The following is a 13,985-nucleotide window of genomic DNA, read 5'->3' on the forward strand; positions in this document are numbered from 1 at the left end:
GTGCACATATCCTGCTCTGTCAGTGCTTCCTCCTAGATTTAGCATTCTCTGTTGATCCTTGTCTGAACCATTCTTGACTGTGATGGCTGCGAATTGATCTTTTTTTCCCCCAACTCCACCATTTCTTCCTCATTTAACATTTGGGACCAAGTTTCTCTTATATTCTCAGTATGGATTTATCAGTTTTTGTTTTTTCGATGATGTATAACCAGTCATTATTGTCTTATTATTTTTTTTGCTACATAGTCTCAGATTTTGCCAGTGGACTTCTCTTGTCCTGGAGTGCCTCTATCTTTTTTTTTTTTTTTTTAATTTGGTGGGGAGTAATTCCTTATTTTCTGACAAAGCTATCTTACTTTGTGTTTCTGCTCCAACCCTGGAATCAGGCTCTTCCCCTAGGAGCCTGGTTTCTTTTAGTGGTGAAATGGTATTAAAGACCAAGATCTTGGGTGCCAATTGTACTCAGGGCTTCTAAGCTCTTTTAGCAAGCCATATCCTTTTTTAGATTCATTTTTGCTTAGAGGACTAACTTGATCTTCTGAAGTTTCAATGAACTCTTTTTAGAAGCAATAGAATTGGAATTTTCCAGAAGAATTAAAAGTGGGAACACTTAACATCATTTGCATTCTTAGCTCATGCTTTATGGACCCTAGTTTAGGGCATGTGTTTCTAAATAGGAATTCTTGCCCCTCTGGTCAGTTCAGAATTTGGCTGTGAAGTTTTTATAGTGATTGAAAATCGGGGGAGGGAAGGAAACAGCTTTCCCATGGCACTTAGGTTTTCGTAAGATGGCACTGCCATGATGGAGAGGAAGTAAGGTAAAGCAAACGTATTTAAAGTGAAAGCTTGAAGAAACACCGGTAGACAGTTATCTTTCTGGATCAGAATAAAGACTTTTAGCTTTAAATCTTAGAAAGTCTTAGTTGACTTCCTAGGAAATAAAGTGTTTTTAAAAAATTATTCTACCTTATTTTAAAAAATTTTAATTTTTATTTAAAAAATTGAAGGCAATTCTCAATATTTTCATCTTCGACATTTTTGTTTCATGTTGTCAGTCTTTCATTCTGTGTATGTGGTTGATCACAATTCAGGTTTTCCTCTGGATCTCTTGCGCTGTGAAAGCCTTCTTGGGTTGGACCCTGCAACCTGCAGCAGAGTTCTAAACAAAAATTACACGTTGCTTGTTTCCATGGCTCCTCTCACCAATGAAATCCGGCCCATCAGCAGCTGCACCCCTCAGGTAAAGAAAGACCCACTGGGAAGCCTGCTCTGCCATTATTTTCTTCTTCCTCATGGCAACTTGAAGGGGAGGTTTAACAGTCTTATGTATTGATTCTCAAATTGTAGGCAGCAGATACTAAAATCATCAACTCAGAAAGCAGTTTTGTACGTATTGCTGTTGTAGGATGTTCAATTTGTGAGGTATAATTGGTACTTTATATATATATATATAGTCTAGTGCCCCTAGAGAAGGAAATGGCAGCCCACTCCAGTATTCTTGCCTGGAGAATCCCATGGACAGAGGAGCCTGGTGAGCTACAGTCCATGGGGTCGTGGAGAGTTGGACATGACTGAAGTGACTAAACCACCAACTACCATTGTCTAGTGATTAATGACACATTTGATTACAGTTTTCTTCTTGAAAGCAGGATTTCAAAGAGAATGTTTTTGGATCCTCTAAGAAAGAAACCTGGATTGCCTTGAAGGATAAGATAACTTTAATGAGGAAGAAACTGAAGTGTTTAGGAAGTGGGGCTGTGATGCTGAATAAGCTGACAAGAAAAGATTATACTTGAAAGAGAATTCTGGTTACCTTTAAAATTGTGAAGATGACTTCTGGTCTTTTACTTTTTGAAAATAAATAAGTTTCATGTATTTGTATACTTAGCAAGGCGTGTACCATGTGACGTGTACCATTTTCAAAGCGGGAGGATTGTGCTACATCCTGCCTGGTTTCCTCGGTATGCTGGGTTTCACGGTGTAGGAAAAAGGAAGGGATTCTGGTACATGGATGTTTCTGTTGCCTGTGCAGATCTAGCTGCTTCATGAGCACACTCCCCCCTTAGCCAAGTTGTGTCCTCTGTTCAGTGGGAGTGGGTATAGATTTGCATTTACTAATCTTTGTTTTATAATTCTTTGTGTCCCCTCCCCTCTGCCACACATACACACTTCCTTCTACTCTTTAACACAGCCTCTGGGCATAGTAGGAATCCATGAATTGAATGAGTGGTAAGATGGATGCAAGGATAGACAGTCTCTCTTTTGAGAAAAATTGTTAGTGGAAATAATTAACACTTAGATAGTGCTTATCATGTGCTGCCAGGTACTGTTTTAAACTTGTAGCAATGTCCTGAAGAGGTAAGTATTCTGTTGCCGTGTTGCTGCTGCTGCTAAGTTGCTTCAGTCGTGTCCGACTCTGTGCGACCCCATAGACGGCAGCCCACCAGGCTCCCCCATCCCTGGGATTCTCCAGGCAAGAACACTGGAGTAGGTTGCCATTTCCTTCTCCAATGCATGAAAGTGAAAAGTCAAAGTGAAATCGCTCAGTCGTGTCCGACTCTTAGCGACGCCATGGACTGCAGCCTACCAGGCTCCTCCATCCATAGGATTTTCCAGGCAAGAGTACTGGAGTGGGGTGCCATTGCCTTCTCCATCTGTTGCCGTGTTACAAATGAGCAAAAGGAGGCACAAGAGACCTTAAGTAACCTGCGGCGATATGGCCCAGGGGATGAAGCCAAGGTTCAGACATAACCCAACTGCTCCAGAGTCCATTCTCTTAACTGCAGTGACAAGAACTTCTCTCTTAACTGCAGTGACAAGAACTGCTTTCTCAATTCCAGTATATATATGAAAGTGTTTGAATGGGTCATTTAACATTTATCTTCATAAGGCTAAGAACAGTTAACACTTCCATGAGGCATTAGCTGTAAGAGTATACTTAGTCCCTTGTGAAATTTGGCTTTGTTAGATAAGTATTTACAGCTTTATTTTACCTGTTCTATGATTTTAGCACATTGGACCAGCTATCCCAGAAGTCAGTTCTGTCTGGTTTAAACTGTACATTTACCACATCACCAGGCAAGGACCACCATCTCTTTTGCTGTCCAAAGGGACAAGACTTCGAAAACTGCCAGATATATTCCAGGTATGTTTTTGTGGGTTTTTTAAAAATCATTTTTGAGGAAGATAGAAACTGGTAAGCACTATTCTAGATAACTTTCTTAATTTTTTAAAATTCCTAAATGCTCTGGTATGTTTTATTTATTTCTTGTTCTTAGGGTTATGATCGATTATTAATCACGTCTTGGGGTCATGATCCTGGGGTGGTTCCTACGTCAAATGTGCTCACGATGTTGAACGATGCCCTGACACATTCAGCGGTTTTGATTCAGGTACAGTTACCTTATTTCAAACAATCAGTTTTGGATTTTAATTTCAAAGATTGCAATTTGTTTGACTCTCTGCTGAGTCACAGTCAGACATCAGTAATTAGACATTTGTCAAACTGACACATAAAGAACCAGAGATCAGGATTTTAGTCCTGGCCTTTGTCTCGCAGATTGAGAGTAGTGGAAACGATGTGGGCTTTGAAGGCAGACTCAGCTTTGAGTTCCAGCCTCAGCTTTTGCTACCTGTGTGGCCCTGTTTGTTTTTTTTTTAATAGTAGCTTTAAAATTTAGGTGTGCTTCATATACCATATTCCCCAATTGAATTGTGTGATTCAGTGGTTTTTAGTGTATTGACAGATGTCTACAGTCAGCACCACACTCAGTGCTACAACATTTTCCTTTTCCTGTAGTTCTCGCACCAACCCCCCACCCCCGACACTTGCTGTCTCTGTAGAATGCCTGTTTGGGGCATTTCAGATACAGGGAGCCATATATAGGCTGCTTTCCTGTTGTCCAAGTGGCCATGTTGTCACTCCTTTGGGATATATCCTTAGAAGTGGAAATGTGGAGTCACGTGGTAGCTTTGTGTGTTAACTGTTTAAGGAACTGCTGGGCTGTTTTCCAAAGTGACTTTACATTCCTTCCAGCCCTTTGTATTACCTTATTTCTTAATTATAACCACCCTAGCTGGTGTGAAGTGGTATGTAACATTGTAGAGATACTCTTCTTAAACTTAGTTTCCCCCATCTGCAGAATGGGGTTGGTAATATCCACTGTGTAACAACAAAAGTAATAGTAAGAGCTAATGCCAAAGGAAGCATTTTTAGCTTTAGAATTGTTGAGAGAATGAAACAAGAAGGTGTGTGTGTGAAGAGTACAGCACTCTTTCTGGTACATAATAGGTTCTCTGTAAAGATCGCATTAATTCATTGAACTGGCAGTTGTACTTGCCATATTCTGTACTAATTAATGTGGGTTTACAAATGAGACATGGTCCCTGTCTTCAGGGAACTTAATTCTGATGGGAAAGGTTATGTAAGCAGTTTTTAGCTGAGGGTTAGAGAGAGTGATAGGGGAAGTGTTAAAGAGAAGTACCTTCTAGCTTTGGGGCAAGGACAGAGGCTTAGGGAGAGTTCCTCGGAGAAAATGAGACCTGGCTAGGTATAAAAGACTGATTCAGAGGAGAGTGAGGCCAGGCAGAGAGGTACAGTTAGTATGAATAAACCCTTGGGTAGAGAGTTTTTTCTTCTTTCTTCATAACTAGTTCCCTAGTGCTTGGAATAGTGCCTGGCTCGCAGAAGTTGCTCAGTGAGTGAGTGTTGAATAAACGAACAGGAATACGAAGTGGGAGCATGTGCTCGGACATGTGAGCTGTTACGTCATCTTGAGGGGTGGGCTGCAGTGTGATGGATGGTGATCAGAGACTCGTCTGGAGCAGTAGGCAGGCCCTGCCCTGGAGGGCAGTGGACCTTACTTGCCCTGCCGTAGTGCTTAGACTTTCCCTTTAGATCCATGGTAGCCAGTGAAGGGTGCTGAGCAAGGGATTAACATGGTCAGTTGTGATTTAGAAGATTAGCCTGAAGACTGTTGAGAATGACTGGGTGGGAGAAGATAGGATTAGCATGCAGTCTTGGAGGCCAGATAAGAGATGAGGACAGCCTAGGTTAGGGAAGCGGTAATAAGAATGAAAAGGAAGAATTATTACAAATACAAAATAAATAGAACTGATCAGGTATCTGAGAAGGGGGTGGGAAGGGAAAAGGGACTCCTCAGGAACCTGGCTTGTGAAGGTGGAAGAGCAGGGGCATCACACTTGAGAACACAGGAGGAAGAGCTGGTGTATGGGAGCAGATGAGCGTGCGTGTTGGGCCCGTGGGACATTTGGGTGGTGGAAGTATCTAGGAGGTAATTGAAAATATTCTGAAATTCAAATGAGAGCTCGAACAAGGGAGATTGACTTGAGTGTCAGCATCAGCACGTGGGTAGTAGTAGAAACCGTGAGAGGATGCGTTAGCCGGGAGGGCAGACATGAAGCGTAGAGCGGTGGCTGGGATACAGAGTAGGATGGGCTGGACGTGAACTGAGGGGTCAGACCGCCTAAGTTCACATCTGGAGTCCACATATTGGCTACATTGGATAAGTTAACTAACTTGCTTTGACTTCAGTGACTTCACCTGCAAATTAGAGGTAATAAAAGGTCTTACCTTTACACGATTGTTGAAAAGAATGACTGAGATGGGAGATCAACATAAAATGCTCTAGACCTGTGTTTAGTACCTTGGAACATCTCAAAAAATGTTCACTACAGTGGCAGTGGTGGTGGAAATAGAGTGAGAGGAGTTTTAAACTGTTTGTTAAGGAGTTTTGCCTTTTCTAAAAAAGAACGTCTCTTTTATTAAATTTTATGGAAAAAAAGATTTACCTTTACTGGAACTTAAAACAGCAGAATTAAGATTTTTGATTAAAACCATGTTCTTATAAATAATAACCATCTTGTTTAGGATTGAAATCATAAATGTATCAGTGGAATAGAAGCAAGATATTAGAAACATATTCAAGTTGTTATATGAACCAAGTTAAATGAATATGATTTTTTCCCCCCTGAAATTATTTTTTTCTTTTACATCACAGTATCTTGAATTTGATTAATGTGTGGATCTTCTTTAAAGGGAAAGAATGTATAGATCCCAAGTGTTAACTTTTCTATTAAAATGATTCTGTATAAGCATAAAATGAAATACCTTATGCTTATCATTCATAACTGTAATTATTTGAATGTGAGGAATGCTGTTTGTAACATGGGACTGAGGTGGGTTAGATTCATAGATTTTTTTCAATTTAACTTTTGAATTGATAGTTCATGTTTCAAAAATAAAACACTATTAAAAGATACACAGAGAAAAGTATCACTGCCCTCTTAACACTCTGTTCAGTCCCCACTCCCTGACTCTCCTCCAGATCAGACAACCACATTTGTTTCTGCTGTACCCTTCTAGAATTTCTTTATACACATGCAAGCAATTACATACAGATATCCCCCATGCTTTTTCCACTTAGCAATTGGAGATCTTTCTATTTCATTTTGTAGAGAGCTTCCTTTTTTTGCAGCTGCCTTGAAAATATGCACATAGATTTATTTCATCAGTCCCCTGCTGACTGGCATTTTGGTTGTCTCTAATTGTATGCAGTTAGAGTGCTGCAGCAAGGCATTTTGAATACGTGTCATTCAGTTCACGTTTTTGAGATTTGCACTCCTAATCCGCAGCACGCCAGGGAACTCGGATCCTCCGTCACTTTTCTTTCTCAGCACTACAGCTAAGCCTCATGAATGCACAGGATCTCATTCAGGCTTCACTCAGCAGACACCTGATTGACCTGTTTTTTCGCTAACCCGTACCCTCACTTTAGACACATTGCCTTAATAGGTTAATAAAGATTTAAGATTATGTTTACTTGCTAGAGAAAAGCAGAGAATTATTGAGAGCATTTTGATGGAGTATTAAGGTGGAATACACCATCATGAGGCACAGTTTTAATTATCAATTGAGTATCTACTGTTGGAAATACAGATTTCACATATACCTTTCAACTTGTGTTTTTTCATGTTTAGGGACATGGTTTGCATGGGATAGGAGAAACTGTCCACATACCTTTCCCATTTGATGAGACAGAACTACAAGGAGGTACCTTACTTTCAAATTGTATCCATTTGACTTCTTTATAATTAGTCTTGTCAATCAGTGGAAGCATAGCAAGAAGTAAATTCTTAAACTTTTTAAGTTCTAGGGTCTTAAAATCATTCTGCTTTTAAAGAGTATTGGGAAAGGTAGTTTTCTGTCACATGCCTTTTCCCACAAAGAGCTAATAGGGTAGGACTCATTTAGGACCTAGGACTAGAAGGAATACTAGTTTGTCTTGGAGATGAAGAAGCTAAGTAGGCAGCTACTTAGATGGAAGACTAGGTTTTCTGTATGTTTAGCCTTTTTAGTTTCCTTTTATTGTTTATTTGTTCATAGGTTGGCAGAGAGTACAAGTCACAGGGAGGATTTTATGCTTAGAAAGTTGATTTTTTTCCCCCATTGTTATTACAGTCCTTTTATTTATTTATTTTTATGGGGCTTCTATGGACATTAATGAACATTTGTAAATTAACTTACAGTTTACAGAGAACTTGTGTATTATTTCCTGTTTCAGCATTTGTTTTTAGCAAAAACAAATTGAAAATTTTTTTATTAATGGTCAGTGTGTTTTGATTTAAGTTTGTTCTATAGTATTACAAGTTCCCAATCTAGAGTCCTTAGAGAAAATGAGAAAACATTTTAAACAAAACCTAATTTAAAATGAATAAATAATTTAAAATTGTTTTTAAATTTTATTTTTCCTGCTAGAGAGGACTTGAGTGAGCTAAATTAAGCTGATTCTAGGTTCAAGGGTGAAAAGGCCTGTTTAAGGTTACTCCTTTCTAGAATTGTGAGCTGTAATACATTTGATGAAAGATGCTCAGGGAATTTCTATAAAAGCAAATTCATTCTTCCTTTTGTTTAATGTAAAACATCTCTCCTCTGTTGATTATTAAGAAAGTATATTCAGCACCTGTGTTTCCTGCTCCATTCAAAATTGTCATTTTAGAATCTATTTTTCTTGTTCTTAGAGTCATATTGCTTGGAATTTTAGAGAGCAATGAATCAAGTAATTTAACTTTTGTTAATTCATATAAGAACTTTTCCAAAATGTTAGTCACCATTGTCTCTTCTCCCCTAAAGCAGGGAGAAAAGAAGAAGATTTACATAAGTATTTTTTTCCTTTTCTCATGAGTAGGCTGTAAATGCTTCACATTTGAAATTAAGTACTCTCTTTGGGCTGTTGTGAAATAAGTGTGTACAAAATTTGGAGAGGAGAATTTTCTCCTCCAAAATAGAGCCCCTATTCAGAAATAAGTATTTCTCTGCAACTAAACTTTGCTAGTTAATCCTCTGATACTTTATAAATTCTGTGGACAAATTAATTATTCACCACAAGATATAGGATAGTGACAACGGGATCTTAAAAATCATAAAATCTCGAGAACTGATCACTCTTTTGCCTTTGGAGATTATTGTGAAAATTCTAAAACAGAGAAATATTCGTATTTGGCATCTTTCTCTTTTGTAAGTTCACGTATTTATGAGAACTTGAGCTGATACTTAATTTATTAGGGATATAATTTCAAGTACATTGTTAGCTTTTAGTTTCAATAAGAATACTTTTCTTAGAAAATAAAAAATGTGTATTCAATACGGAATTTCCTGGTAGAAGCCCACTAAGTAAGTACTTAAGGCAGAATGGAAGTACAAAGAGAAGCCTAGAGAATTTGCCATTGACGGGCCATGTTTGTTTACTTAGAGAGTAAATTGTTTTGTTACAATAGTTGCCTTCTGAGGTCTATAAAGTATGTTGTATATGTACAGCATCCTTTTACATTTACAGATATTTATTCATTGGAATCAATTTTGATAAAATCTAAAAGTAGTTCTAAGAATTGTTTGATGTTAACAAAAGGAAAGTGTATTTAAGTTTTTGGTGTTCTGTTGTAAAACTGTTGACTTATAATTGATGTCAACTCTTTGTTCTTAGAGTTTACTCGTGTCAATATGGGTGTTCATAAAGCATTGCAAACATTGAGGAACAAAGTGGACTTGCAGCATTTTTGTGGATATGTCACCATGTTGAATGCTTCTAGCCAACTTGCAAACAGAAAACTCAGTGATGCTTCTGATGAGAGAGGTTAGCCAATAGTTGTGTCCTTTGAGTTACGATAACTGGCAGTGAGTGTATCACAAACTTAATATTTAAAAAGCATGGGGGCTTTGTGGGGATGTTGACTTATTTAATACTTAATGTTTTTCCACTGAAAATACTGTGACGTCATTGGGACAATTATCAGTTATTCAAATGGAGAAAATACTAAGTGCAAAAGTAAAGACGTGATGACCTGGGGTTGGAATACAGAATCGTTATTGTGTTTTAGCCCTTTACTGTCATATTTCTGTTTATAGGCTTTAAATTAAGTTCCTTTATGGGGTGATGGTTTCAAAACTTTAGTCTGTTTGTAAAATTATTTTCAAACTAGGATGAATAGTTTTCCCCTTCAGCTTTCCTCCTCCTATTGGAGGCACCATTGTCTCAGTTATGCAGGCCTTAAAAATCATGTCTTTGTCTCATCCTTCTCCTTTCGCACTCAGCCTAGTTAGTTCTGTGAGTTAGTCTTTAGAAATGTCTTATATTCATTTCTTTCCCTCCCTCTTTAATTCTCTGTAACTACCATTCTAGTCTGAATCTTGATATTTTACACATGTTTTATTGCAACTATTTCCTGCTTAGTCTTCCTGGCCTCATCTTCTTTGCGTCTCCACCCTGTCTTGCATATGGACAATGGCTAATTTTCCTTAGATGCCTTTCTTTTTAAAGATGCATTTTTCAGATCACCTTCTTGTCACTAACTGTTTCCTGCCCTGGCGTAATTTCGGCTTGTATGTGGCTTTGGTTGCCGCGGTGTCACCTGTGGTCCGCAGCTCTAGGGAATGTTTAATTCAGATCTCTATATCATCGATTCGATTCACTGAACCTCTTCCTTTGAAATGCTGAGAGAGTATGATTAATTGCTAGCCATCTAGTGAATTGAATTAGGTATTCACTCCTGGTCCATATACCTTTGGCCAGAGTTGGGTAACTTTCAACAGTTGACTGCCAAGTATCACAGGAGCGTTTTTAGAGAAGAGGGCTGTGGATTAGTCATTTCAAAGAATGTTAATAGAGCTGTCCTGTTTTATTTCATTCTTTCTGTGCACATTTACGAAATACCTGCTTAGGTGCTGGAGATATTTCTATTACTAAGTCCTACGGAGAAGGAGATGGCAACCCACTCCAGTATTCTTGCCTGGAAAATTCCATGGACAGAGGAGCCTGGTGGGCTACAGTCCATGGGGTCGCAAAGAGTCGGACACGACTGAGCGACTTCACTCTCTGAAGGAGTAAAAAACCCTGGGCGAGAGACAAGCAACTGAATCAGCCTACTGTGTAATGTTAAGAGACTAAGATACCGGGGTCTGCTTAAAGTGCTAAAGCAGGACGGGAAGGCTTATCTCAGCCAACTGAGCTATCAGACCCTCTTAGAGAAGGTAAAGTTTGAAGTGAATTTTGAAAAATGAGGTGTTATCTACACATAGATGATTGTTGTTTATTTGGAGGGTAGCAGCTTTAGGCAGAGGGGATCAGGCAAGAGAGTAGCTTATCTTGGCCAGAAGAGTTTGATGGGCTGTAGTAGCAGAGAGTAGAGAAATAATAGGTAAGATCTAGAGGATCTCAGAGGATGTATTATGCTGAAAGACATAGGGAGTCAAAATATTTTGAAAGGGAATGATGTAATCAGACTGCATGTTTCCATGGGGACAGAAATGACTTTAGTATAATGAAGTGAAGGTCTGAACTTGTGTTCTGCCATGTGAATGCTTGTTTTTTTAGGCCAAAGCTTCACAACCTCAGTACTATTAATGTTTTGAGCTGGTTAATTCTTTGTTCTGGGGGACCGTCCTATGCATTGTAGGATGTTTAGGATCCTTAGATATCAGTAACATCCCTGTCCCCATTCATGGCGAACAAACCTTGTCAAAATTGCCAAGTATTTCTTGTGGGACAAAATTGTCCCCCACTTAACAGCTTCTCCTTTAGGCTAAAGACCATTCACTATATTCCATTGTTATTTCTGTTAGGACTGACTTATCAACAACGTATACCAGCTTCTAGAGTCCTAATATTTATTGTTTGCCCTTCAATTATAAGGAGAACCTGATTTGGCTTCAGGCTCAGATGTGAATGGGAGCACAGAGTCATTTGAAATGGTCATTGAGGAAGCAGCTCTAGATTCAGCTGCAAAGCAAAACTCTGGTAAGGCTTTAAAAATTGCTTGCAATCTCTGACTAATTTCTGAGGTTTAATCCTTTTGCAAATGATACTGTTTTTGGATATCATTTGCTCTTATTATAATGGACCTTTTCATAAGTATTTTCTAGGAAACATTTTTATATATTTAGAATAATTAAAATATTGTAAAATGTGACATGAAAATAAACAATGTTTCATTTTTCCTGTTAATTCTCTCATCTTGTAGATGTTTTGAATTAGATTTTTTTTTTCTGGTGTAAAAAGCCACTTTGAGTGTCTGATGAAAGCTGTGTGCCTTCTTCCCAGAAGCATGTACATACTCAAAAAACATTATTTCCTGTTTCAGAGATTCACTGACACCCCTCTGAGTCCTCTCCCCTGCTAAACCCACGTGGGTGTCAGTGGAAGCAGGAGGAATCTATGAAAATCTCTGGATCTCTGACCAGTGATCAGACTGACCAGTTAAACCCTGGTCAGTCATAATACATGAAGTATACATGATTAATAACTTTGTGTACCCTTTTGTAGTTGCCACAGCAGAAGCAGATTGGGTTCCTCTGGAGTTGTGCTTTGGGATTCCACTGTTTAGTTCTGAATTAAACCAGAAAGTCTGCAGAAAAATCGCTACGCATGGCCTTTGCAGAAAAGAGAGGTGAGGGTTTCTGTTTGCTGTCATCTTTTCATGTATGAGACTTTTTAAGCTCTCATTATTAGTTGCTGTACCTTACTTTCTCTTATTTCACACATGCTTGTTCATTGATTGAATAAAGATGGCTTGTTTAAAGGTTTTGCTGTGTATTTTTAAATTAAAGTTCAGTCCCTCAGAAATTAGGCACATGCAGATATTTTGGACACAACGTTTTGGTTAATGATACTAAATTACTCAGATTTGGTGAGAGTATAGATTAAATGGGTGTACTTATATGACTGTGTGCACCTAGCTTTTTTTAATATGTAAATATGGATGACTTTCTAAATTTTCTTCAGTTGCCACATTTTCTAAATGAACATACATTATTCATCAGTCATGACAAGTAGGTTTTATCTTGTATGCTCACTCTCATCGGTTGGGAGCAGCTGCTGAGAGGCAGCATGGTAAGGGTCCTGAGTCTGGTTAGCAGAGAAGAGTATCACTAAATCTGATGATCATGGTGGGTGGCTTAGAAAAAGGTGATATCTACAGATCTCCTTGACATTGTTATTTAGGAAAACAAAGTTGGAGAATAAATAATTTAATTGGCCTAATGTAGTTTGTATAAGAAAATTTAAGGTACTTAATTGACAATTTTAATAACTATCTTGAAAATAAAATAATATACATGAATAAAAAGGTAAAAATACTATATAGCTTTAATGATTGCCACTATAATGGTTACCAGTTTACATATGTTAACCAATTTACAATTGAAAATGTGTTCCTACATTTTTATTTTTAAAGTGTTCTTGCATATTTGGTAGTAGTTTAAACTTTTCCTTTTAACAGTAATTTTCTAATTTTGGTTGTACATGATGTTTTATTTCAAAATGGTCTTTTTAATGCATCTTTACTCCATATTATTAAAACAAGCAGAAATTTCATTGATGAGAACCATTGCAATTGTTTTTTAGAAATTATGTGATTAATTGAGATGTATATACATATATTAACATGTTTATTAAAATTAAACTCTCATAAGCTATTAGTTCTCGTTATATTTGTTTTAAACTTTTCTCCTTTTTTTCAGCCTTCAAAACCTCTTACATTCCAGTAGAAAACTGTCTCTACAAGTCCTTAACTTTGTTCACTCATTCCAGGTAACAAAAACTAAAAAAACCCAAGGTGTATTTGCATAGAGCTTTTATAGTGTCCAAAACACTTCTGTGTTTGTGCTGAGTCTCCACAGCAGTAAGACATGAAATAAGTTGTAATTTAATGTATAAATGAAGATACTGAAATTCAGAAAGTTAACTGACTTATACATGATTTCACTGGCCAGGTCTTCAGGAGGCTTGAACTGTTCGTTCTAGTGCTGGTGCTTCATTTAACAGAAGTGTTTTAAGCATCTGCCATGGGCCATGTACCACGTTAGGTTCTGGTTCTTGGGTCAGTTGTTATTTAGTTGCTAAGTCGTGTCCAACTCTTTGTGACCCCAAGGACTGTAGCCCGTCAGGCTCCTCTCTCCAAGAGATTTCCCAGGCAAGAATACTAGAGTGGGTTGCCATTTCCTTCTCCCGGGGATCTTCCTGACCCAGGAATTTTACCTGTGATTTCTGCGTTGGCTGGCAGGTTCTTTACCAGTGAGCCACTAGGGAAGTCCCCTCTTGATCCCCAGTGCAGTGATTAGTGAGGTGGGACTGACTGTTACGGTAGTGAAAGCCAGAGCTCTAGACCTCTGTCTTACCCCCAAGGAAAGAATGGATACCGTAGACTTGATTTGTAGATAAATTTTTAGAATGGAATATTTTTTGTTTGAAATATCTGTTCTAACATTATGAAATTAGTATTTTGGAATTTGGCTTCTTTCATTCTCTCAGTAAATACTTGAGTCAGCTCTATGCCGGAGTCTTCACAAGGTGCTGGGGAAGCAGTATACTAAGACACTAATGGAGCTTGAGTGTTGTGTGAGAGCTAGTCAAGGAAACACTGACATATACAAGTAGTTACGGACTTCAATATGTGTGCTGTAAAGGAGCCAA

The 13,985-nt window shown here is 38.1% G+C and overlaps 1 protein-coding gene across 2 annotated transcripts in view; it reads left to right on the plus strand.

Annotated features, from left to right (window-relative positions):
- Positions 1-13,985, plus strand: part of FAM91A1 (family with sequence similarity 91 member A1) — a 40,603-nt gene that overhangs the window by 22,471 nt on the left and 4,147 nt on the right. For both annotated transcript variants that reach the window (XM_086335485.1, XM_086335486.1), the window contains exons 16-23: positions 1,092-1,240; positions 3,011-3,145; positions 3,279-3,392; positions 7,000-7,072; positions 9,003-9,152; positions 11,208-11,312; positions 11,838-11,961; positions 13,034-13,103. In XM_086335485.1, the coding sequence (XP_086191611.1) occupies positions 1,092-1,240; positions 3,011-3,145; positions 3,279-3,392; positions 7,000-7,072; positions 9,003-9,152; positions 11,208-11,312; positions 11,838-11,961; positions 13,034-13,103 (920 nt within the window). The remainder of the gene's footprint in view (positions 1-1,091; positions 1,241-3,010; positions 3,146-3,278; positions 3,393-6,999; positions 7,073-9,002; positions 9,153-11,207; positions 11,313-11,837; positions 11,962-13,033; positions 13,104-13,985) is intronic.

The sequence above is a fragment of the Bos grunniens genome, chromosome 14 (assembly GCF_055505025.1).
Source record: "Bos grunniens cultivar Pamir isolate PY7600 chromosome 14, Bosgru_T2T1.0, whole genome shotgun sequence".
NCBI classification, from domain to species: Eukaryota; Metazoa; Chordata; class Mammalia; order Artiodactyla; family Bovidae; genus Bos; species Bos grunniens.